The sequence below is a fragment of the Solanum lycopersicum genome, chromosome 6 (genome assembly GCF_036512215.1).
Source record: "Solanum lycopersicum chromosome 6, SLM_r2.1".
Lineage (NCBI taxonomy): Eukaryota > Viridiplantae > Streptophyta > Magnoliopsida > Solanales > Solanaceae > Solanum > Solanum lycopersicum.
In genome coordinates, this window is record NC_090805.1 from 42,541,841 (window position 1) to 42,569,053 (window position 27,213).

The 27,213-nt window shown below is 33.2% G+C and overlaps 2 protein-coding genes across 3 annotated transcripts; both read right to left on the bottom strand.

The window, feature by feature from the left end:
• Window positions 1–429: 429 nt before the first annotated feature.
• Window positions 430–18,190, bottom strand: LOC101258763 (uncharacterized). 2 transcript variants are annotated; one of them, XM_004241803.4, is made up of 18 exons: window positions 17,832–18,190; window positions 16,527–16,641; window positions 13,951–14,058; window positions 13,306–13,487; window positions 12,151–12,346; window positions 10,996–11,253; window positions 9,979–10,125; window positions 9,667–9,745; window positions 9,342–9,455; window positions 9,084–9,253; window positions 6,818–6,936; window positions 4,153–4,276; window positions 3,966–4,040; window positions 3,428–3,554; window positions 3,147–3,261; window positions 1,174–1,364; window positions 956–1,068; window positions 430–810 (listed from the first exon to the last, which is right to left on the bottom strand). In XM_004241803.4, the coding sequence occupies exons 1-18, from the start codon at window positions 18,161–18,163 to the stop codon at window positions 544–546; spliced, it is 2,832 nt and encodes a 943-aa protein (XP_004241851.1). In that variant the 5' UTR covers window positions 18,164–18,190; the 3' UTR covers window positions 430–543. The 2 variants fall into 2 exon arrangements, with proteins under 2 accessions (XP_004241851.1, XP_019070018.1); XM_019214473.3 differs by having other exon boundaries at window positions 9,084–9,274.
• A 2,943-nt stretch (window positions 18,191–21,133) lies between these two features.
• LOC101261423 (protein BEARSKIN2) lies at window positions 21,134–24,069 on the bottom strand. The gene is made up of 3 exons (XM_004242212.5): window positions 23,797–24,069; window positions 22,757–23,025; window positions 21,134–21,688 (listed from the first exon to the last, which is right to left on the bottom strand). The coding sequence occupies exons 1-3, from the start codon at window positions 23,960–23,962 to the stop codon at window positions 21,167–21,169; spliced, it is 957 nt and encodes a 318-aa protein (XP_004242260.1). The 5' UTR covers window positions 23,963–24,069; the 3' UTR covers window positions 21,134–21,166.
• Window positions 24,070–27,213: the final 3,144 nt, after the last annotated feature.

The following is a 27,213-nucleotide window of genomic DNA, read 5'->3' on the forward strand; positions in this document are numbered from 1 at the left end:
TGTAATTGAAAATTATATTCGATAGGCTTGATAGGCTTTATATTGATCCTTAGCATAAAAGTTGTTGCTATGGGAATCTCCCATATATCTCTCGCTATACTATTTTCATGCCGTCCTTTCTTATTATAAAATCAAATATGTGAGTTTTACTTAAGATAATTTATCCTTGTCATCCTTTTTTCAGTTGGTCCAAGAATAAAAAATCATGCAATCTATATACTGAAATTTTATAATAACAACGTTTCAGTTTATTAAAGATGAAGATGTTAGGTTGAGAATGTGGAATAGACATGGTGTCAATACTTGGTTGATTGTTCAACACACGTTGCGAGCGTTTATACTCACTTTTTTGGCTCATGCTATTTTGAGAGTTGTTTGTCTGATTTGAGTTGTTAATCCATATTTAATAATCCAATCAGACAAGATAAGTTGATAAAAAGGCAAATTATTGTAACAAATTTTATATTACACTTGTTTCAAAAACGATCTCTCTCCCTCACAGAGGTAGAGATAAAATCTGTGTAAATTTGTGGGCGCATATTGTCATACAGTACAGTAATCTTTCAGTATCTGTCTTGCCAGATCATGTGCTCCACTATTTTTGTAAATCAAGTGCAGATTGTATGCTGCTTCTCTGCGTAGATCACAATAACCTGGTTTTCTATTTTCCACGGGATCTGGGTTTTCATTAGGAAGCTTTGGGATGGGATAATCGTCTTCATGAGTGTCAAGTACCCTTTGATAATATATGGCAGCTTCAGAAACAAGACCAACATGATGACAAGCTCGACCAAAATTAAACAGTGCTTCCTACAAAAGAGATTCAAGGAGTCCCCCTTTAGATGCTCCCCAGACACCTCTAACTATGTTGATGTAATGGAAAAGAAAACTATTAAACTTTAGATCGTCAAAAAAAGGTCGTATTTCAGAAGGCTAGACAAGTTCAAAGTAGAACCTGACTGTTTCCTGAGAGCCTCAAATTATTGTACAGGAAAGCCATTCCTTGTAATACACACTGATGCTTGTTCAGAAGTCTGAATCCAAGAGCTACATTTACTAAAGCACTTCCTGGAAAGAAAAAAAAAAGGCAAACCTTGAAATTGATACCATGAAAGATAAAACAATGTCAAAGTCTGCCTTCGTTTATTTGTGATTGTTAGAAGAAACCCATACCGATACAGAGATTTATCAACTGATTATCTGGCATCAGCTTATAAGCTTCTAAATACTCTCTAGCCGCATCTTGATGATGGCTGATCGTGGTAAACTGATGACCAGCAATAATAATTGGTGGTATGCAATCTTTGTGTTTGACACGCATATGGTTCAAGAACTTGCTATGTTTCGAATGCCGATTATCTAGTCTGCACATGATCATTCATAATCAAACAAACAAGTTACAATATAATAAAAATCGGAGATAAGATCATGCAGTCATGAATTAGTAAGAGGAGGGTTCTCTTTTTGATTTTTTCATTAAGAAAGTATTTTCTTTTTCTTTTGCATCTTTAAAGGCTTCAAATCTTATTCTGGACAAGATTTTCACTGTAGTATCAAATCTCAAGTAACTACTTTCTGCTGATGTTCTACTGAAAATATATATTTCGCATATCAGAGGTTGTGGTAAGGTCTGGGTACATTCTACCCTCTCCAAACCCCGCTTTGTGGGACTCCAATGGGTATATGTTGTTGTCGTTGTCTTACAGCTTAGTTATAAAAGAACTGAATGCATGAATAACCAATTTTCTTGAGATTGAAAAATTCAACCCAGAATGCTACAGCTTATATGAATACATACTAATCTAATTAAAGAATTTAACATTCAAGAAAATATGACAAGGTGGCAAAGATGTTTAAGTTTCAAAACTACAGAGGACAGGAAAACAATTGAAAGACTATAGAATACTAGGCTGACAAAAAAACAACTGAAGTTACGAAAAAGTGTCAGCTAATTGAGTTGAAGTTCAAATCTAAGAACTGTATTTACATTGAATGCATAAGATAGTGCCTCCTTCCCAAACTGAACCACCTACTTTAGCAAGCACAAAGTTTTATACTAGAATGTCCGAATGCAATTATATGTTTTAATTTGGTAAGAGTATAGGAAATAATGATACGTGAAACGCTTGGAGATCTAAAGATGTCAAAGTGAATTCAAAATAATATAAAATATGTATTATTTATGTCAATTAACTTTCTGATGATTGTAAAATTGCTGTTGAAGGACAGACGCCAATCTACAGTTTAAAATAGAAAACAGGTCAAACAAAATAGAGGAGCATAAATCAAATTATGATTCTCAAAATGCTACTGGAAAAGCAGGCTGCTGGATCACATCATGGACAATGAGATGGTGGAAAAAATACGATTAGCACAAAGATTAATACAAGCGGGTGTGGTCTACATATTACCATCCCCAGACTCCACTTGTGAATTTACACTGAGCATATTGTTGTTGTAGGATGCAAATGCATCATTATACTTTAATTTATTAGAGTATAGGATATAATAATAGGAAAACCTGAAAAGCTAAGATGTTAAAGACACCAAAATGAATTCAAATAATACAAAATAACATTATTCTATTGAAGGAAAGAAGTCAAACAAGGAGCATGAATCAAATAGCTATTCATAACCTTAATGTGGTACTTTATCATTTACCGACCTTACCAAAAAACATAATGTTATACTCAAAATACTACTGCATGGGTGGTGGGTTCCAACACGACCAATGACAACCATGTCCCTCCAAGAACTTTCTGTAGTACATTCAGGATATATAAATCCTAAGAACCAATCCATGCCGGTGCTTGCTGACTGTTAGTCCCCAAAAATTCCCACCCACAAAAACAATCCTTGTTACTTTAGTGGTGAATGTAATAAAATTTATTAAATGCACCGTATGAAATATTTCCAACATGGTTTAGGCATAAGAAACTTATTAGCCGCAGTCTCCCTATCTCAACTCACGGGAACTCGGCAGAATCAGAGAGTGCAAACAAACATTTACAAACAGTTAATTACCTATATTATTCAGTTAATTCTGCCAAGTACCTGCTTAACAAGGGAAACAGAAACCAATTCCGCTAGTACCAACCACAAAAACAGAAGAGCGTTCAGAATACTGATACAAATTTTGCTGATACCTTGATATTACTTTGTAGTAGCAATTCCATGCTGCAAAGCTGTAAGGATGCTGACTGACAATGGAACGTGCACAATCGAACCCATGGATGGGATCAGCAATGTTATATCCTACTTCTACAAGATAGAAAAAGAACGTTTCAGCAAGCATATGCATCTCTGCCATTCACTTTACAACATTAATCAAACCTAGTATATATCAACCTGCCAACAGATGTCTCAAAGTAGTTTATACAAACAAAAGTAAAGGGAGAGAGTGCTAACACTACAAGTTGAAACTTACGAGCTCCTAGAGCTTGCAGCTCCTCTTTTTTCTCAACAGACAATGTGCTGGATGCCAATTTTAGACACAGATTAATGATCTCAAGTGCATCCCAATACCTTTGCAAGGATATTAAAGCCTTGCAGAGCTACAAAAAAAGGACTTAAAAGTGAAAAATTGCATTCTATCTGACAGAACTACAAGTACTAGTAAATAGAGCAGACAAAGAATCAGAGATCTATTTAGCATTGAAATTTCCTGTGTATGTTAATCATATTCAACTATACATGTCAAAGAAGACATCTCATACCACTGCTTAGACTAAATGACTATCTGTCTGGTATAAAAACTGTAAGCATGTGTTCGTCTAAAAACGAATAAACACAACAAGAGCATTAATGTGTGAAAATGGAACAAGAGCTCACATGAAACTGACATGATCATTAAGGAAAAGAAAGAAAAAGATAACAATCAAAACAAGCAAGCAAGAAAGAAAGAAAGGAGAGGAAGTAGTTAAAAATTAAAGAAAAAGATGAGATGGGAAGCAAGAAATACTAACATCTACAATAAGGCACAGGTGTTCCTCGTCTTTTAGAAGATCTGGTAGTGGAGGCTCCCGGTATACGTGCTCCTCCTTAAGAATTAGGACACCATACAAGAAAGAGAAGGAAGTATTAGGTTAAAATCAAAGGTATAAAGTATGTAACATGTGCGATAATAGAAGACATTGGCTATGGGCTTCTCACAGGAAACTCACTGTCCGAATCGTCACTTTTCCAGTCAGCTCCAGCAGCCAAAGCTGCAGCTTTTTTTGCTTCCTTTAACATTTCTTTCTTCCGAAGCAATTTTTTTGCTCTTGCAGCTTTTGACCTATCAAAAAGCCATAAGATTCATTATTTACCTTCCACTATTGAGATCTATCTATTATATACCTCCTTCATAACCACAGGTTAAATCGCAGGTAAGTGAATAACAAAAGATCTCAATAACTGTGTAACTGTGGGATGCTTCAGCTAGGTGGGATTGTCAAGTTTTTTGCCTAATTGCGATTTTATACTTGTAGCATCGTGGGTGCTTCAGATAATAATGTGGCAAGTTTCTGCTTCTCTCTTTTCATTGATTCTTACTTCTCAAAAAGCATTTTTCTTAAAACTAAAATTTGATGATAAATTAGAAAGGACAAACTGGTCAAATTATAATTTTTTTTGCATTAACATTAAATAGATACAAACAACTGTTAAAAAAACAGTATAATGGAGGCAGACATCATATCACAAAACACAAGTGACATTAATATTACGAAACCAAACCTGGAGGAGGTCTGTGGAAGTGTCCCATTACTTAAATATAGGTGACAATAGGTTGAATTCAAAATTCGTCCTCTAAGTTTTGGGTTGAAATGGCTAATAGAGTGTCTAAAATTGATTTTCAACCCACTATTTGAAAGACTAACTAAAAGTACTCAGCATCTCACTTTTCTAGTTTAATTAGTAGCATGCTAAGGCTGTCATCTCAAGTAAAAGAATTCTAGCTCCTGACTTGGGGATAACAGCCACAGAAACATTTGGCATGATATAAAATGGAGCATGACTGTTAACAATATTTCAGAAACAAGAGATAGTTCAACAACAAGCACTAGAAAAGGAGAAGCAATGGTATCTCTCTTGACAAGAAACGCTAATTTCCTACACATGGAAAAGGTTGAAGACATTGGATCTTTCTTTGACCAACATGTCGGGAGCTCAATTGGAGAAATTTTATCCATCACTTTCTTAAGGCCGGATGCTTGTGAGGTGCCACCATCATAGGTTCAACAGCTCTTCGATGATTTGTCCTTGCCACAAACTATTGTAAGTTAATACAGATCTTTTTGATCATGTAGTAAGTTAATCCAGATCTCCCTCCAGTTTTTTTCTTCTTTTTCTATTTTCTGATAAGCCCTTCTATTCCTCTTTTTAAATGGTTTACCTGTGAAACCGAGATAAGGAACATTTTTTTGTGGGTGGGTAGGGGTTGAATTTGCAGAAATTGTTTGGCAAAATCCCGAAATCTGCAACAATAAGAAAATGAAACTTTGGGCCAAAATATACTTGCAAGTTCTTTCAAAATTTTAAAGCTTACTCCAAACTTCTATATTTTATACTAAAGTAAACATCAATTATGACTCCAACTATAATTCTATCTACCCAGCCCCTCGTTAAACGTATTCTTATCGGCCAACTATCCATTTCCGCCACATTCTATGTAAGTATAGCAATAAATAAATTAGTAAATCTTCGAGTTTTGCTATTTCGTAGAAAGGAGGAAATCTAGAAGAAACATCAATGGATCTACATAACTATTGTAATAGCCGGTAATTGTGTTATGAGCAATTTTATGAAATATTGTGTTATGATTTTTGGGTAATGTATTACCAAGTTCATTATGAAAATGATAATTTTGTGTCAAACTTATGGGTATAAACCATGTTTCATGTTTTTTTTTAAAAAAAGTGGATTATGTTACCCAAAAACTATGGCCAAATACGTGTTGAAATTTCAATCCTAACTTCACCCAAATCTGGTTTCCTAAAAATATTTGAGAATTCATGCTCAAACAGTAGCTAAGAGGCACCACTGTTTGAACACACAACGGCATTTCAGCACAAATTCAACTTTACTCAGCACTGGTGGCAAACCAGTCCAGCCTGCATCTGGTGTGTTGCCTGGAAGGAAAGAAATTCAAGACTCTTTGAAATTTCTAGCAAATCCATCAACTTATTTAGGATGAACTGTCTTAAAGTCTCTTCTTCTTTTGGTGTAAAAATTATCTATTTGAGGATACATGAGATCTCATAGAATCTGATAGGCGAAGTGTAATAAAGATAGATGTTAATTCTCTGTTTTTTTCTGGTAAAATGTTAGTCGACGTGTGAGAAAGCTGGCCTGGCCACCAGTCACCAAAAAAAAATTAGTTCTCTATCTTAGCCCTCCATTTGTCTCCTTTTTATGGAGTTCGTAATTACCTTCCAGAAACACCCCTGGTGTTGACTTTTGATATATATGCAAGTTACCTTATAAAAAAATATATATTAATCTCAAGAGCTTTCGCAGCTTGAAAAGAAATGGACGGTATGACCTCTATGTATGCCAATCATTTGTAAGGATATGTCTTTCCTTACAAAATTTAATGTCAAGTTTTAGTAAAAATATAAAGAAACCCACCCAAATTGATATTTAAGAAATGATATAAATGTAAATGAAACAATTTGTCCACAAACAGATCTTATTTTTTTCCAAAACATTTCATGGACAAGACTTGGCTATATTATAAGCTCAACCCCTGAAACTGCTTGGTTGGCTACTTTGCCCCATAGAATCCTCAGCTAAGGAGTTGAAAGAAAAAGCACAAAATAGTAAAAGTCAAACTCACAGATCAGATGCCAAAGCTACAGGCTTAAAGCCATGAAAGATGGTATCTGTTTGGTGATCGTCCACAACCTTGATTCTTTGATTTAGAACACTTTTAGATAGCCTTCTCCGCACTTTGACCTAAAAATATATCCACCAAATAAAGAAAGAACAAGCAGAGCAGTCAAAACTCAAAAGTTAAAAGTGCAAATTGCAAAAAGAGCCTAAAGAAGTTTGTTTGAGCTTTAATCACAAAGTGCAATCAAAGCGCCAGCTTTAGTGAAGAAATCGCCAATGAAATAGAAAATAGAAATCTAATTTTAAAAAAATGTAACTACAAATACAAACAATAATTACTTGGACTCTTGGAGAGAATAGGAGAACTATGATAAACTATACATATGCCCTTAACGACAAAACCCATTGGTGAAGGTGCACATGCCTTAGCTTCATGACGCCTACACTAAAGCGCTAACTAAGTGCGACAAAGCGCACAACATGGACTTCACTGAGTTTCAGGAGTTACGAACACATTTAACAATACTAAGAACAAGTTAGATACAAGGCAATCTCTGAGAGTGAAATGATGCTAACAACTGGACATTTATTCTAGATAATTAAATAACTTCACTTAAAGTAAACACATAATTTTGAAGTATGGTTATAGCTTGTGTTTGATTCTATTTGGATACTCATTATGGATGTCTTTACAAAGCAATGCTATTATGCAACTAGGATACCCATGTCCAAGATAACTTTGACCTTGCATGCATTAATTCACTTCAAGGAGAAATGCCTTACTTCCAACAATTTAAATCACTTTTGCACTCCTTGACCTTGTAAAGTGACAAGTTGCAAAGACTTCAACAGAACTTTTTGTGGGATACAAAGGAAGAAATTAACAAGCAACATTTAGTGAATTCAAGAGCTGTCACATCATCCAAAGGAATGGGGAGGATTTGGAGTTAACCGTTCACTCACCTTATAGCTGGAGTTTCTATTCTTATTGTGATTGCAAACACTAGATTAAGCCCTTCACATCCATTTCTTGCTCGCAAGAGTGGAAATTGGATTGGTATTGAACAAGTAGAAAGATATACCATTCTCAAAAAAACTTACGCTTGATTAATGGAATCAAAATAGGAATAGGGAGATTCGTACTTGGGTCGATCAATTGGGTCTTAATATTTTTCCCATGGGTTTGAAAGAACTAATGGGGATTCCCTTGCTAGAGTTGGGAAACTCCAGTAAGTAATTATCAATTGAATTATTTTCATTATCCTACGTATTTCAGCAGATAGTTGTGTTCATGAACTAGCTAAAACTAATTGAGGCTACAACCCCGATCCTTTTCAAAATCAAAAACAAATCATACTTTCTTGCATCCAAGTGTTCAATAACATTCGCAGCTTATAAAAATGTGATTTTGGTAATTGGTTCATGTTTTTATAAACCTTCCATAATATTCTGGCTTTTGGATGGAGAATATCTATCTGTTTCCGGAAGAAATCAAAGAATTTCTTGGGAATCCTACAAGACCCGTTCATTCTTTTTTCGCTATCTACAGCTCTGTTGTGTGTGCTCAGGTAGAAGACTAGAAGTTTTGTATAAATGTATATGCAATGCTATCAAGTATTTCTATTTAAGTTCTTCTGTCCGAAGAAATGATTCATCAAAATAACAAGTCACCATTGATACCGACACATCTGAGATCCCCAAATGCTCGGAGTAAAATAGTCTAGTTTTAGAGTTAACTGTTCACTTACTGTTTTATTTGAAGAATATAACTTAGGAAATTCACAAATTAACACTCTTGGACACCTTGACACACTCTTACTCCTCGTGGGATCGACCCCAACCTTTGTTGGGTTTTTCTCCGTTGCACCTTCATCAAAGCCAAGCTTTAGTAGCACTTTGCGCTTTTCGGCACTGGGCTACATTGTTCTAGACAAAGGTATGTGATCAGCTACTTTTCTGCTCTTCCCTAGACATTTAATGGCTTACATTCTAGCAGTATACCAGATAAATGCCAGCCAGAAAGTTGTGTTTGTCCCAAGCAAGTTGCCCAGGGATGTAACTTAGTAAGTATAGTGACAATGAATGATTGCTATGAAAGTTTCAACTCTAGATTTATTTATTTTTGTTATAAGTAGATTTTTTTGAGCTGCATGAAGAAACTTTCATGTCAATGCCCCCACCCCCCGACTAACTAATTGAAATATCATTTTTGAAAAGAAACATCCCTAACTAGCAAACTTCAGGGTCATAAATGAAAAGAGTAAGCTTACCTTCGGTTGGACAGACTTAAGAAACAATGTCTCACGAATCAAAGGAAAAATAACATCAACACAAGCCTCTAGAGACCCTTTAGATCTATAAATTTGGCAAAGCTTCAGCTTTATCTTGCTACTAAGCCACCAAGATTTTGATGTATCAGAACTTGAGTCACCTGAAGATTCTGGAAATGAACCACAGAGCTCTTAAAAGAAGTGTATAATGATCCACATAATAGAATGCTAAAAGTATCCCAAGCAAATGATTTATACCTGATACTTTGGGAGGGGAAAGCAAAGAAACTGCTTCATCATCTTTGCCATCTTCAAGAAGGATCGATGATAAGGTTAATCGAGCATCAACACTATCCTCAAGTTCATTTACAGCTGAAAAGAAAAATAAATTAGATAAAGACATTGAATAGATTTGGAGCATCAACAGACTTAAGCAAGTCACTAACACAAAATAAACCCATTCTGCAGGAGGGTATATAGATGAGGAGGTAAGTTATGTCACACCAGAGCTATTAGTATTTAATGAAGTCTATGCACCGATAAATATATATACACACACACTATCATATAACATATGCTATACCTTTATAGAAGTACTCAATTGCTTGCACGCTTTCCTTCAAAAATACATAACACTGGGCAATTCTCAAGTGCAAATAGCCCTGAAAAGAACTGAAATGGATTAACCACCAAAAGATAATAAAAGGAGTTTCAGAAGATATATATGCTTTACTAGTAGATAGTTCAACAAGGTTCCTCTCAATAACAGATCAACTGAGCATGGTTGGTCTGCTTGATAGTACAGAAAGGGCACATATACACATGCTTCCAAGTGAAAGGATAAAACATTGCAATGTACAAAGAAGCAGTAAAAGGGGGAGTGTTATTTCTTTACATTATTTTTGTTGCCATCTCCAACAAGCATCATATAGTACTTCAAAGCTGATTCATAGTATTCAAGTGTCATAAAGGAGTCCGCGACCTCAGTGACTATGTCAGGATGTTGAGATGCATTTTCAGATTGTACAGCACGGAAAATAATCTGCACATTGCTTTACAAAGTAAGAATAGCATAAAACTTCAGTTCAAATTCATACACAAATAGAATAGAATTTTTTTAGAGACAACAGAATAGGATACACACCACCCTCCCAAGACCCCACTGGTGGGAATACACTGCGTATGTTGTTGTTGTTGTCGAATAGGGTATTTAGAAGAGGTAAGATTGGATTTCACTTCAGGATTAGACTAAGCTCTGGGCTTAATAAAGAATTCTACAACCTGTGAGATTCAGGGTTCCCACTATGATCGGAGGTCATCGTTAAGAAGTACAAAACTTGAGATGTATAAGACTATAAGTACTTCTGAGACCTCATTTTGTCAGAGTCCTCCTGTTCCTCAATCTTCACCTCGGAAAACTACCCACAACTTGGGCCACTTTAGAGTCACTTTAGCTAATTAGCATGAAGTTATAAGTCCCATGTGGGTCCTATTCTGCATGTTCTCCCCTATAGATACAAAGTTTTAGTTGAATAAATTGTGACCACATTTAGCTTTTCCATCGTTATGTTACATAAATATGCAGGAGCTACCAAATGGAATCTCAGACAGATATTTTCCCTTGAACAGCAACACCCACTGTAACCCATAACAACAGTTAATACTAAGAGGAAAAATAGAGCAACTCCGAAAACCTAGTCCAGTTGCCATGATTCCAGTAGCACGTACAAAGAGAAATTATTCACACTTCCACTGTTATACTCATCAGAATAGTGTGTTTCACTTATTGTTTTACGAACTACTGTACTTGATCAGCCTTTACATTGCATAAAGAACTCAACATGGCATAGTTATTATGAGTGATGGCACTTCTAAAAGCAACAAGAAACTTCAACATCAAGCTCAAACAAACCTCTGCCTCCTCTATATGGCCAAGATGTAAATGACATATTCCAGCTTTGATATTTAAATTAAAAGGCATCTGTTTCCCTGTAAAATATCTCTGCTTTGCCCACTCAATTAGATCAAGAGCTTTTAAATGTGCATTGTCTTCCATGTGTATCACAGCTAACAGATGTATCACACTTAAATCAGCTTCAGTTGGATGATTTTTCAGGTAGTCTTCGAGGATACCAACAGAGCACTCATGTTTGCCACATTTGCTGTAAAACTGGAGAAGCAGACAAGAAATCAATTTCATGCTTAACGATGGAATATGAGAGTAAGTACTATTTGAAACAGCATTAATTATATATAGACAATAAAAATCCTGTAATTATTGAACTAAATGATTCTCCTGGCATGTTCTCGTCAATTTTTCAGACTCAAAACCTTGATATTATTGATGAAACACTTGATAAAAAAAAATAGTGATAGTAAAAAACATGTTTTCTTTATTAGTAATATAAAGACAAATGATGTCCAAAGAACATGAGGATGACAATAGAGAGTAAGATGGATTTTAAAAAATAGCATAAGATGAGGCATTCAACATGTAAACATTTGGCGCTTAGGCCAAAACACCTCTAATAAATCTTGGGCCTAACTCAACTCAAAAAGTTAGCGCAAGGTGGAAAGATTGCCTAAGACTACATATCAAGACCATCAACCAACCCTTTTTCATCTGATATGGACTCTTTAACACCCCACCTCAAGCACAGTCCTGGACAATGTCTGGAGCATGGACAATTTAATATGGGGGGCCAACATCAAAAAAAATAAAAGAATTGGGTTGGATCCTGCACGATATCATGTTTAAAAATGGACGTTGGGCAAAATCAATCCCAAAAGTTAACTCATGAGGGAAAGATTGTCTAAGACCATCTAAGGAGTCCACGTACCCAGCCCACAAACAGAGTGGGACTCCAACACCCCCCACACACGACTGGACATCTGGAGCGTGGACAATAAAAGATGAAAGATCCAACATCGAAAACAATACATTCTAGATGGAATCGAAGTGAATACCATGTAGAGAAATGGATCTTGGACCTAACTCGACCACTTTATGTAAATCAATAAGATAACAAAGTTTGATAGATATTGAAGGAAGAATAGATGCAGACACCTGAACAGCCGTCTTAAGTACTCCAACGTCATTAGGGCATAGACGAGCAATTTGTTCGTACTGCTCTGCAGCTTTTTGATAATCTCCAAGTTCAATATATATTGAAGCCCTTTGAAACCTTAGACTAAGGTCTTCAGGGTCTGCTTTTATTGCTTTGGAAAGGCAATAGCGGGTCTGCTTCCTATCTCCCTGCTCTCTGTACAGTTACAATTATCTTTTAACTGACAATACTCAAGAAGCACCAAATGTTGCAAAAATAAACAGGAACCGGGGAGCAATTTTATACAACAATTTTAAAAACAAAACCTAAAATTGGCAACATAAACATGGTGAACAATACATATTTGCTATTTCATCATAGGTTTAAAAGGAAACAGGTCAAATTTCTACCGTCACATACATAACACATTCCTAAATTAATTGACCAAGAGATGTGATACAAAAAAGATCCTTCAGTAGGCTGTCACTCAAAATGTAGAACATCTGAACTTCGTGCATCAGTATCCAACACGCACAGACCTGATGCTTACTTAATTCCTAATGCAGAATGGGTTTTTTTTCCCCCCACAATATATCATTGAGCTCCTTTAGAACCAAACTATCACTTAAGCATCATACAAGAAGTAAATATATTTGTATCCTTGTGGTTCATCTCTCTCAATGTCTTTAAAACCAAAAGTAACACAAAGTACCCCTAACTGTCCATCTAAGCATATATGTCTCCTTCACTTTTTCAGAAGGTTAAAGAAAACAGTAGATGATAATGGAATTTTTGTGTTAGTTTTCAAAGGATCCCCTTCCATTAGGGAATACATAACTGTCAAAGTTGAAAGGAAGGTCAGAGAAAGCCCATTTCAGAAAGTGATCAGCATTTTGGCATACCACTGAACGCGTAGGGGACAAAGATTTATCTCAAGGGGATAACTTTTTCCCCTAAACACTGGATCTCTAAATATATGCAGGAATCTACTCCACATAGGAACGATAATACAGTGCTAAATGAAATAAGAAAAGGAATAAGGATGACATATTTTTACACCATACATGAGTAGACAGCTCAACTGTGATTTTCTTGAAATGTATATACAACAGAAAAAAAAAAGATAAGAAAAGACAGAAAAAAATGATGATACAAGAAGTCCAAGGAATTCTCACGTGGACCAAGCAACCAGGAGATTCCATAGAGATGCATCCTTCGGTGACAAATGTGCTGCAAGCATGTAGAAATTCATAGCTCTCTTCTTATCACCCATAGCATTGTAAATCAGGCCAAGTGTATGGTATGGATCAGGAAGGTTTGGCGAAAGACGAATGACTTCACGCAACACAAGTTTGGCCTGCAACAGAGAACACTAATAATGAGATAAATAAGAAATGGAAGGACTAATAGCTGTTATAGAGCCCTTCCTAAACCAAATCCATCAAGAACGGGGAAAAGACCACTTCCTCAACAGGTGTGCACAAAATTTTTACATATAATTGACAGAAAATACCAATCAAAAAACAAGTAGGGACAAATATCCAGAAGCAAAAATAGGTTCATTTGTTAGAGCAGGACCATTACTGACAACAACAAAGAGAAAGTAGCAACTTCATGTGTCAATTCATATATATATATATTTTTTTTTAGAAAAGGTATTTTGTGTCAATTCATATATTTTACTGTGTAAAGAAAGTACAATCTTGATGAAATAATTCTTTTCATGCCTTATTGATATCAAATCTACACGCAAAGCAGAAAATTATAAATGCAGATCAAGCAAGATCAGGGATGCACGATGCACGATGCTAGATGCATACCTCTTCGTAACGGCCATGTGCATAATGAAGAGTGGCATCACCAAGTTTTCTTGTCAATTCTGGACTAACTTTACTCTTTGATCCCTTCCGCCGACCTCTCTTCTTGAGCTACATATGGTACAACATAACATAGTGAGCAGAAGATTACTAGCATCTGCACAATATTTACAGTATGCAAAACAAGAACTTGAAACCGAAAATAAAGAGTGGTCAAATTACAGGTTGCAAAAAGACTACCTAATAAACTAATTTCAATAAAAATGGCGACAACCTCAGATTGTTCTGAACAGTCAAAACATAGCCAAAGCCCATCCAAAATATATTGAGAACCGATTGTTGGGTTTTATTTGCCCTAAATTTCTTATCATAAATAGGTTTTCCTTGTAGGAAAAGGTTTTGGATTGACTAATCCTTTTCTTGTAGGAAAAGGTTTAGGACTCTATAAATAGAGGCATGTTCCTTCTAACTTAATCAGCATTTACAATGTAGTCTTAAGGGCTTTGAGAGTTTTGGTTAGAGGGAGAATTTGTGGGTCACAAGCTGGATACGTTATCACTTGTGTGAACCTCCCATGTATTCTGAGTGAATTGGTTGAGGTTGTTTCTCTCTGTATTTTGTACTCTCATGTTTATAGTGGATTGCTCATCTCCTTTGTGAACGTAGGTCGATTGACCGAACCACGTTAAATCTATGTGTCTTTTGGTATATTTCTCGTTGTCTTCTTACTCATGGTTTCTCGAGATTTGCTTTGCTAGCTTCCGTGTTTACACCTGCTTATTTACGATCCAAACAAGTGGTATCAGAACCAGGTTCAATGACGGAGTCAGGTTCAGTGGTTTGATAATCGATAATTGAACCAGGTTAGAAAGATGTGTTCATCTTGGCAGTGTAGTTCTAGCAGTAACCTTTTTGACAGTAATGAAGATTTTGTTGGAGAAATTGTTTCAGAGAGGTTTTCTGTGTTGAGACATAAATTTTGCAAAGGAGATTATGGAGAGGAGAAGCAAGTTGTTGAAGATTAGAAATTGTTTCAGAGAGGTTTTCTGTGTTGAGACATAAATTTTGCAAAGGAGATCATGGAGAAGAGAAGCAAGTTGTTGAAGATTAAGTCAAGAAGGTGGACAAATTTATTTTGTCAGAAATTCAAGCCAAGGGGGAGATTTGTTGGGTTTTATTTGCCCTAAATTTCTTACCATAAATAGGTTTTCCTTGTAGGAAAAGGTTTTGGATTGACTAATCATTTTCTTGTAGGAAAAGGTTTAGGACTCTATAAATAGAGGCATGTTCCTTCTAACTTAATCAGCATTCACAATGTAGTCTTAAGGGCTTTGAGAGTTTGGTTAGGGGGAGAATTTATGGGTCACAAGTTGGATACGTTATCACTTGTGTAAACCTCCCATGTATTCCGAGTGAATTGGTTGAGGTTGTTTCCCTCTGTATTTTATACTCTCATGTTTATAGTGGATTGCTCATCTCCTTTGTGGACGTAGGTCGATTGCCCGAACCACGTTAAATCTGTGTGTCTTTTGGTATATTTCTCATTGTCTTCTTACTCGTGGTCTTTCGAGATTTGCTTTGCTAGCTTTCGCGTTTACACCTGCTTATTTACGATCCTAACACCGATCGCTTCACAAGGTGAGTTAATAGTTAGATAGGAACATCGGATAGGGAAATCATTGACAATAGTTCATAAACTAATTTGTAAAAATTCTTTTCTTTCTTCGGGACTCAATAATATAGTAACTCCTTAAACCATTCATAACTTCCATGAATTGCTTATAATGTGAATGTGTTGAAGGCCAAAAGCTCATTGGGTAAGCACCACGACCACCATCAGTTTTTTGAGATCATTGAGTTTTTTCTTAGCTAAGCTTATAGCTGGAAGTGTCTCTTCGTATGACATAACCTTAGCAGTTAGCACTGGAGATCAACAAGCTTAACCTCAAACCTAGCTTAGGTAAGCAAGATGGTGCTTCATATCCTCAAAACTCAAGGTATTCTTTAATCTACTGCATATGGCATAACCAACTCTTTGTAATCAGTTCTGAGTTAAACAAACATTCCTAGCTGCAACCCATCCAAAATGTGCCACCTTTGTCGCAGCTTTAGTCTTCCATAGATCTTCCAAGTCCAAGTAAAATCCCAATGACCAGCTTGCATTAGCAATCTTTTTCCCAAATGATTAATGCTACATGTAATTCAATTTGAAATTCCCTTATCATTTAACAACTATATTAGGAAAACTCGTTTTAATGAGATATAATAGGAGATCTTAAGCTTGAAATTAAAGACCTTGACTTTAAGACCTTAATAAGGATCTGAAACCATAAGCTGGTAAAAGTAAAATAAAGTACCATGTTTTGGTGATTCTAGTTTTTCAACTAATGACTTCTCATAAGAAAATAATAGCCGAGAACCCAAAACACAAAAGAATGCAAAACAAAAAAAATGAATTGTCAAGGTTGAGCTTGGGCCCGAGGTCTGCTTAGATCTAGTATTTTGTAAATGGAGTTCAAAGTTTCCCCAGACTGCTAATGAAAAAATATTATAGAACAAACAACAAGCAGATAACATACCTTCCTTGATTTTTTCCTCATCCCATAATTCATAGCTTCCAATATTTCATCATAGCTTGCTCCTGGACCATCTTCTTGACGGTCTTCTTGCCTAGATTTCTTTGCTGGGATCTCACTGCACTCACTCACACACCCATCATCAAACATGGTATAAGAAATTAATATAAAATGAAGGTCAATAAGAGGCTAAGTGTCCAAAATCCAGACAAAGCATGTAAACAGTACTGCAATCAAAGAGATAATTAATTCCACCAACCCCATCTCACGCCCCTAGTTAAAACAATCACAAAATTATTAGAAGTGCTAGAATATGAGAATTAGAACATCAAAAGAGTTCTAACTTTAAGTTAGATATAATATCAGTCTGCACAAATTTCATTGTGTATTGTGTTTGACACTTATAAATAGGTGTGGTATGTATTAACTTATCAAAAAGAAAATTGGTGTTTCAGCATTCACCAATGCCTCAATACATATTCTTTCATCTCTCTGATCACTATTCTGGCTATAGTGCCGATTACAACTTAAGGTGATTACTGAACTGCAGCTGAACTACATAATTAGACATACTTCACCACCATATAAACTATTATTACCTATAGTTTCAAAATTTTGCATATCTTACCACTTATCAAGAGTTCCCTATTTATCTTACACTTGTGTAAATGTATTTTTGCTACCATATACACAAAAAAGAGGAGAGAGGTCAGCGAGATTGGGGATGGAGGCGAGCAAGATTCGTATGTGGAAATACATACAAATAACACTAGATACACACTAGATACATGTATTGATACCAAATACATGGGAAAGTGGTGAGCAAGATGGGAGAGAAGGGGAAGGGAGGGAGGCAAGTGATATTTGTTACGTAAATGGATACAATCTAGAACAAATTAAACCTAAATTTTGACCTCATATACCCGAGATACATGTCTAGACACCAAAATCAGGTAAGATACGTAATATTGCAAGCTAGAGTGTATCTAATTAGATACTAAACTAGTGGGATTTATGTAAGTTCCCAAAAAATAAATGGGGCATCATAATGGTGATTATTTAATTTTCTATGCTAATTCTAAGGTGAAACGTCATGAGTATTAAGAAGAGAAGGGGAGCATGGATTCAGAAAGACATAGTAGAATTTTTACATCATGTACTTCGGCAAAGTATAAATTTTCGTGTCAAAAATTCAAAATAAAATGTATATATTTCCGCTTACATGAGTACAATCACTATTCATTATTCATTGCCGTGTAGCAAGAAATTCAGCTTTTTTTCCCTCTCGCCTCAAATTATCGAAATTACCTGGGAGGTAGGGCTTGAACTTTCCGCTTTTTGGCAGCGAGAGCTTCATATTGGTGTTCGAGGTGCTCAAACTGTTGGTATGGCTGGCGTCCAAAGGCGTCCTCTTCGGTGAATGCCAGAGGATCCATTTCAGCTCCGAATTGAAATTTATACTCTCCGCTTCCATCATCTTCTTCTTCGTCTACGTCTTCGTCTTCATCATCAGCCTCTTTACTGTTGTTATCTCCGTCGTTGTCCCCTTCCCCTCCCTCTTCTCCGTCTCGCAATTCCAGTTCCAATTCCATTGGGTGTTCGAAGGCATCAAACTCTGTTAAAGTTTTTTCTTCCTCCATGATTGCTGAGTTCAAAACTTTGATGAGTGAATACAAAAAAAAACTCCCCCGTTTTTAAGCACTTGGTTTTTTAATGGGCCGTTAACGGACAACTAATAAGGGCCCAAAGATGAATTTCCAAGGGTTTTGACAAATAACCACTTTAACTTTGTTTATGGATTAGCCATAATTTTAAAACTAATCGAAATTTGAAAGTTACCTACAAAGTCAAACATGTGATATGTATTTAGGGGTCGTTTGGTACAAACATTGATAGTACAGGGATTAGTAATGTATGAATTATTTTTTGTCAAGTGTTTGGTTCACTACTTTTCACTTAATTTTGTGTTTAATTTATAATTCTACAAAAAATTCTTTCATATTATACCATTGTGTTATTATGAGTGTTTATTTCATGTAATTGGGTCAAGGTAGATAACCACCGGACCGGATAATTTTTTTAGAGAATTATTTATTTCATTTAATTAGTTAAATCAAATACATATATATATATATAATTGTTATTAATTTTAAGGTATGATGTACCGCTAAGAAGATCAGTGATGGCACAATGTATTTCTAATTTTTTGTGGGTTAAGTATATATCTTAAACTTAACATAGATTTAAGACTACTTAAATTGTTAATACCTAAAGCTTATTTTATTTTTATTTTTAAAGCAATAGTTCAAGTGGGTAATTGACAAATTATCTTGAATATAAAAAGAAATAAGAAAAAATGGAGAAAAAAATATTAGTAAAATCATTAAATTTTACCAAACGAATTTGGAGAATTAAAAAAGAACATTTATACCCACTCTAATATAAATAAAAAAAGAAATTAAATTACAAAAGAAATTAAAAAAAAAAAGAATAAAGGGTTAGTTTAGTCATTTAGGAATTTTATCCAAGGTTTAACCTCCATTTTCAAGGGATAAGAAAATATCACTGATGGATAAGCAATCCATGGATTAAATTAAATGAAGTAATCAAACAATATATTAGTTGAATTAAATTTTAATCCATGTATTATTCTACCTAGTACCGCCTACCAAACCGGTCCTTACAGTTATACAATTATAGTTTACAAGAATTAAAATTTGTACATACAGTTAGAATTTATAACTAAAAAAAAAATTCCGCTCGCCTCTCACCTCTCTATAACTTTTCTCGCTTGCATACTCCTCTCTTTATACAATTCTAATACAAATTGTAACAGTCAATGATAAAAAAAAATACAAACACACATTATAGCACATAAATACAATAATACACGAGGCAACACATGAATACAAGTACAATCTGTAACAAAATACAATATTTGTACAATTGTATTAATTGATGATATAATCAATCGTCTAAGTGATATAATCGTCAGAAATACAAATTAGTTGTGTATCTTTCCTTTCTCTCCGCCTCCTAGTAGTTAGTTTTTGATATAAAACAATTGAATTCGTGATACAATTATCGACAAGAAGTGTTAGGTTATTAGCATTTTAATATTAATATTTAACATATTAAATTGTTTTATTTTGGAGTTATAAGAATGAACAATGGAATGGATGACTTCTACATCATCCATTAGCATTGGTTATCTATCAATGTATGTCATTCCCAATTCCTCCATTACTCTTTGTAACCTATGTAACTCCCGTTGTAACTTATGTAACCTATGTAACTCTCATTGTAACCTATGTAACCTATGTAACTCTCATTGTAACTCTTAAGGCCATTATCTTCACTATTTACTACCTCCATTATCTTCCTATTCATTGCTAGGAAGACTTCTTGTAGTATAAATAGTGGTAGTTTTCATTTGGTTTTAGAGACACACAAAACACAAGAGAAAACAAAGAGTGAAAGAGTTAGTCTAAAAGAAAGTTCTTATTAGTTGAAGTGAGGTGTTTTTTTTTGTGGAGCTTTGGACTCAACTCTTGTCAGAGTTGTTGAGTTATACTTTGTGAAGGCTGTTGTATCCTGGAGGGGACAAGTCAAAGAGGACTACTGCTGGACCGGTGAAAACATTTGCTGCAGCGGGCTTGAATCTCCTTAAAGAGAGCGAGATATCCGCTCCTCAGCCTGAAGAGATTACTTTCTTCATTTTATTTTCAATTGTAATCTTACAATTTTATTATCTTGTAAGTTTTTCACTAATAAGAAGTATAGATAAATTGTATTTCTCTCCTCTCCCTCTCATATCTCGCTCCCTTTTGAATATGATTTGTCTCTTTCCTACTTTTTACATGCAACTATGAATTGTATTTAAGTAAATTATAACTTTAAATCTATGATTAGCTCAAATTATAGTCAATTTAAGTTAGGTAAAACTTATTTTTAAAAAAAATTCTATTGAAACTAAAAATCGAGTTAGAAGATTTTTCTTTTCAATGCCTATGCTTTCAACATCTTAAGATGACTTAAAATTGGTGTGATTCTTTGATGAATTCTAATGTCCGTAGCTATCTTTTGAACAATATAATGTCAAGACATGACCACGGTAAAAAAACAACTTTTAACGCTAATAAATATGCACATTTACAAAAGATATTAAAGTTTTTTTCGACATTTGTTAAATGTCACTAAATTAATGTCACTGTAGACTTTATAAACATTTACAAAGAGTGTTAATTGTCGATAAAAATTTTTAACATATCAATTAAACTATTATCGTAAATTAATTACCACTATAAATCATTTTTGTTACCAGGAGAGACGATATTTAGGTTGATTTTCTCAAATCACAATATTGATCATGTTTAAGAAAATTTACATTCCAATCTATAAATCACTAACATAAAATAAGGAGGACATACAATCATACATTTCCCCCCGATTGAATTAATACATTCAATACAATATATAGTACAGCAACAAACTAAGTATATATAATTATTTAAGTGATATATATATGTCTTTTCAATGTCAATAAATATATATATATATATATATATATATATATATATATATATATATATATATATTATTACAAAGAATTAATACTAATAGTTGTGTCATGTGTGTGTGTATTATTTTCCGTAACTCCAAAAGTCCATTTCTCCACGCATAGGAAGTTGATGATTGATTTGATTAGATTCAAATCCCATCCCTAATGCAACTTTAGATGAATCAATATTAATTCCCCATTGATGATCATTACTGCTTGCTACTTCTAAGCCAGACTCACAAGGCGCTGATTGATCAGCACCTGATGATGAGAATTCATGAGGATGATGATGTTGATGATATCCCAGTGATGATGACTTGATCAAGTTTTGTGCTACTTCAATGTTGTTGTTGTTGTGTGAATAGTATTCGTGTGGCGCGAGAGTAGTAGCAACTGGGATTTGGGAATAGTTTAAGTCATGATGTTGGTCATGGTGTTGTGGTAATTGGTGTAGTAGATATGGGCTATGATCATGATTATTGTCTTTGTGTGTGAAGTTGTTGGTTGGTTGTTGGTGGTGATGGCTTGATGAAGCTGCCTCATTTCCAGTTATTTTGAATAGGTTTTTCTTCTTGAATACCCTACAAATCACCCAGCCATCCTCCTACACACATTTGAAAAGTACATATATAGTCAAAGATATATATATATACGCGATTACTATGAGAAAATATAAAATTAATTATGAAATTTATATATACAAGATCAGATAGCCATGAAGAGATATGAAATATATATATACAAGACCAGATAGCCATGAAGAGATATGAAATATATATATACAAGACCAGATAGCCATGAAGAGACACATGTGTATATATATAACTTTCTTGGAATGATATTTTCGCTGAGACATAATAAAATTAAGCAATTTAAAATATGATCATTATTATGCATAACAAATTCCTAGAAGCATGCATGCAAGCTGGGAATTCCTCACAGTCAAAGATTTTGTGGTAAGTAAGTCAATCATCCAGAAAATATTCATTAATTAATTAATCATTATTATAATTTACTTTGACTTCTACACATGCTTGCATGTATGCAATTTGACATGCAAAGACTTCAACCAACAGGTTTTTCTTTAGGCTTAGGTTCCTCGTTTGGTGTAAGAGATAAAAATAAATAGTCATGAAATAATAAAATGGTGATGAGATAATTTTTTTGTATTTTATTTAATTGTTATGTTTGAAATAAATATCCTACTATTTATATCATAATAAAGAGATAAGTATCTCATATATCTGATGGAATAAGTTAATATATAACGAGCGTTATAAAATTATTAGGATATTTTATTTACAAGTAGAACTGAATCATGTTTTAGTTAAATTTTATAATTTTAATTAAATTAAACACTTTGGTTCAAAATTTTAAAAGAAAAACTTCCATTAGTGTTTTAATTCAATAGCCAAATTAATCAAATAAAATATAGTATCTCCTTAAATTAAATGCATCAGTCTCAAGTAAAAAAATATCTGAATATTACAACTTGTTTGAAGAGAATGACTTGTATGATTAAAGAAATTGAGTTATATTGTTAACTCAACTACCCAAAAGACATAAAATTAAAAAACACACAAAAGAAAACTACAAAAATCTAATTAAAATAATTTATTAAGAATTAAGGTGTACATGTCTTTATTAAGAATTAAGGATCGGATGAACTTACATTTTGATTTTGGTCAGCATCTTCCAGTCTATACTCATGCATAATCCAATCGGTTTTTTGTCCATGTGGAGCTCTTCCTCTATAAAACACAAGTGTTTTCCTCATACCAATTTTCTTGAAGCTGTTCCTTATGCACTTGTCTCTCCCTGTTGCCTTCCAAAACCCAGCATTTGTTGCCCTATTTGTCCTTGAACCTGTTGGATACTTCCTATCCTTATGGCTGAAAAAGTACCACTCATTCTGCGGCGTCGATCCAATATTACATCTATCTGAATTATCATCAAATATTAACATGGAAATCATCTAGTTACTAATTAAATTCATGTCCGATATCAAAAATATAATTGATTAAAGAATAAATGGTATGCACATACCCTCTGTCACATATACTTTTGAGATATTGATGCTCGTGTCGTTCAAAAACTATAGCATATATGCCCTTCACTCTAATGAACACTAAACAGGGACACGTGATACAATCTTATCCATTGATTGGATATTTAATAAATTTAGGATTGGTGGAATAAGATTATAACACGTGTATGTCAGTTAGTATAAAGGGTATATACATATATATATATATATATAGGCGCTCTAGTTTATTTGATAGCAGGGGCACCAATATTCTCAAAGCATGACGAAAGGTATATGCATGCCATTTATGATAGTTTAGGAGTATATTTATCCTTTTTCTCTTACTTAAATAAATAAAAACATAATTTATTTATAAGTACTTAAACCTTTTAAATAAGAGAGATTATATAATTTATAATTTTAATCTCGTTTTAGTTAGTTATCCAAGAATATAAACTATCTAATAGTAATAAATAATTTGTTTGGTGAGAATCAGTTTGTGTTAAACTAATCAATTTTTGAATAATATAACTAATAGAAAGTTTAATTTAGAGACGGATAAATTATGTGGCTAACTGGTAATAATTAACATCAATATAAATAGATTTATCGATGAATTATTGAAAAATTTCTATTATTCAACAACGACTAAATTCTTATAGCTAATTAATAAAAAAAATATGTACCTTGTAATTCCCATGGCTCAATTTTATTCAAGTCAATCTCTCTGATAACCTCCATATCAAACTTATGAAATGAAAGCTTCTTCTTCAAGTAATAATGAAGAAGCTCTTCCTCTGTTGGATGAAATCGAAACCCCGGTGGAACACCACCATTAGATGATGATGCCATATATGTAACTTAAACTCAGCGATGATCGATCTTTGCCTTCTTCTTGATTAAGATTGTGTATTTCACTTGCTCAACCTTTCTTAATTTTGATTGAAATGCCCCTTATATATATATATATATTTTTTTTTTTCTCCAACTGTATTATAATGTCAACGATCAGGTATTGTGAAATTCATGTGAGGAGGGAAAGTTGACGGCCGTTAACGCCGCCCGCGCAAACTCTTAAAAGATTAAGTAAATTGCAAGTTAGTGAATGTAGAATATAGGACAACATATGTGGGGATTGAAATAATTTTTTTTTAAAAAATATATATGAAATCGGAATTTTAATTTTATGAGTTTAGAATTTTCTAGTCTCGTAATTTGGTTAAGTTCTTTGTATTTAGAGTTAACTTATTGTTTGTGAGAGAGATTCTTCATAAATAGTCGTTTGGTTGATTGACTATCTGAACTTTAAAAATACGTCGATTACCCCCCAAAAAATACTTATTGTTGTACCTATTAAGTACTTAATTATTACTAAGTGTGGTTTTTGGAAAGAATACACGACACATGATATAAAGTTGGAGTCGAAAATTATTGAATTCATTTAAACCCACCCAACTTGGGGCAAATCTAGGGGGTTGTCATGTGTTCACCTAAACTTCCGAAATAAAAAAGGGTAACCTACGTAAATATATTATATAAAGAAAATATTTATCATTTATAATAATAATATTTTTTTTTCATTTTTGATACACTTATAATATAATTTTAATACATATTACAAAAAACAATTTATAAAACACATATAATTCAAGTTTTATTGATGGATAACACATTTATCACACGTTTTAATATAATGTGTCAATTTCTTACCAAACAAACAAAAAATATATTTCAAAGCATTTATAATACATATATATTGCATACATAATTCACTTTTAATACATATCGCAGATTTATTATAGTGTTGCTATAAATGATAATAAATGAAAAATATCACTAATTATTTATTAAAAGGTACCAATCTAAGTAATTTTTCCATTACACACTACATATAAGGTTATATATGGATTTTGAATATATCCCTAGAACTTTAGACTAAAGATTGGGTTAGGAAGCTTAAAATTCACTTTGAGGTTTCAAATTTCAAGTAGGGGTGTACATGACCGAGTTGGTTAGGTTTTTTTAAATATCAAATCAAACCATTTGTATAAAAAATTTAAATATATAAATCAATTCAAACTAATAAAATTTAGATTTTTTCGGGTTTTTCAAATACCAAACCAAACCAAACCATTGTGTCGAATTTTTAAATTTATAAATCAACCAAATAATAAACCTCGACTTTTTTTCTTGCTTAAGTTTGCATACGAACATACAAATAACTTGTGCTTCAAATATTTTTTTAGTCCAACCAAAATACAATTATCTAAGGTGTTTCTTAAAAAAGAAAAACAAAATATGAGATGAGTATTGATGACACAAAAATATTCAATTAAAAATAAAAATGAAATCATTATATAAAATAAATATTGTAAAGTCATATAATTTAAAATTACTAAATCATGCTAAAATAAGTTTAATAAGTATTAGTTACATTACTATATATTTAAGGAAAACTAAAATTAGTGTATGTATTTTAATTATCTAAACCAATGTAAAATTAAAGAATAAATGTTCAATATTATTGTCACTCTTAGTATTGAATTGATTTTCTTTTTGAATTAGTATTAATTTGATTTTGATCTAGGTTTTACTATAATTATCAACATCTATGAACTATAATTTTTGTTGGACCATTCCACATTCTAAGTTTCAAACTTGAAATAATATATTAAAGGGATAATGCCCAAGTACCCCCTCAACCTATGTCCGAAATCTCAGAGACACACTTATACTATACTAAGGTCCTATTACCCTCTGAACTTATTTTATTAATAATTTTTTACCCCTTTTTAGCCTACGTGGCACTATCTTGTGGGCCCAACGATGATTGACTTTTTTTTTTCAAACTAGTGTCACGTAAGCTAAAAAGGGGTAGAAAATTACTTATAAAATAAGTTCGGGGGTAATAGGATCTTAGTACAGTATAAGTGTGTCTCTGAGATTTTGGGCATAGGTTGAGGGGGTACTTATGCATTTTCCCTATATTAAAAGATAAAACTATGAAATAGTATAAGAAATATTTAAAATTATATCAAAGTAAATATTTTGATGTATAAAATAAATTTAAAGATAAAATATATATGGTCGGGTTGATTTTTTTAAGTTAAAACAAATCAACCCAAATATAGTCGAGTTTATTTTTCCAATACCAAATCACTAGTTGAGTTTTTTCAGATTAACTTAATTTACGATTTAATTTGATTTTTAATTTAATTTTATATACCCTTAGATTCAAGTATTACTGCACCCGCTAATTATACAGTAAATTTGTGCTAGGATAAACCCCCAAATAAATTTATCTACGCACACGCGCAGCATGCATATAATAGTGCTTAGCTTATTTCACCTATATGAAGTTGGAAAACGTGAATTTACGCAACAATCTCTATACATTAAAGTAGACTGGGTAGGTCTCTCTTATCCCTTGAGAAAAAGAATTCAATCATTTGCATGAAATTTGCCAGCTAGCTCTAGGTACTGTTATTAGGAGCATAAGAAACAATATATAGAAAATATTCGAGGGATATACTCTCTTCGTTCAGAATTATTTGTTATATTGCGCTTATCGAAAATTAATTTGACTAATTTTTTGCATATTAATATAATGAAAAAATACATCTTAAAATGTAAGTCAAAGTTCTTATAGTTTGACTCTAAAAATAGAAACCATGACAAACATTACCGGATGGAAGGAGTATAATTCATTTGTCTAATTTTAGCTAGTACTCCGTCCGTCAGGTATTGTTTGTCATGGTTTCTATTTTTAGAGTCAAACTATAAAAACTTTGACTAACGTTTTAAGATGTATTTTTTCACCATATTAATATGTAAAAAATTATAACTTATAATACTTTTCATATAGTTTTAGAATATCTATTTTTTTGGTTTAAAATATCGAATTAATGTAATCTAATTTATCTTTAAAAATTAATCACATTGACTTTCGATAAGCGCAACATGATAAATAATTCTGGATGGAGAGAGTATTACTTTAATTTTTTGTTCTCACATTATATGATACAGTTTGATTAGACACATGTAAAAAAGAATAATATATTTATTTTTGAAATTTCTAATCTAATACAAATCTTGAGTATTTG

Excerpts from the sequence above, each read along its gene's own strand:
- LOC101258763 (XM_019214473.3), bottom strand. The coding sequence starts at position 18,163 with ATGGAGGAAGAAAAAACTTTAACAGAGTTTGATGCCTTCGAACACCCA. Across the intron at positions 4,277-6,817 it reads GTAGCTTTGGCATCTGATCT|GTCAAAAGCTGCAAGAGCAA; the intron begins GTGAGTTTGACT and ends GCTTTTTGATAG. Across the intron at positions 3,555-3,965 it reads ACCTGTGCCTTATTGTAGAT|CTCTGCAAGGCTTTAATATC; the intron begins GTTAGTATTTCT and ends CTTTTTTTGTAG.
- LOC101261423 (XM_004242212.5), bottom strand. The coding sequence starts at position 23,962 with ATGGCATCATCATCTAATGGTGGTGTTCCACCGGGGTTTCGATTTCAT. Across the intron at positions 23,026-23,796 it reads TGAGCCATGGGAATTACAAG|ATAGATGTAATATTGGATCG; the intron begins GTACATATTTTT and ends ATGATAATTCAG. Across the intron at positions 21,689-22,756 it reads ATGCTGACCAAAATCAAAAT|GAGGATGGCTGGGTGATTTG; the intron begins GTAAGTTCATCC and ends AAATGTGTGTAG.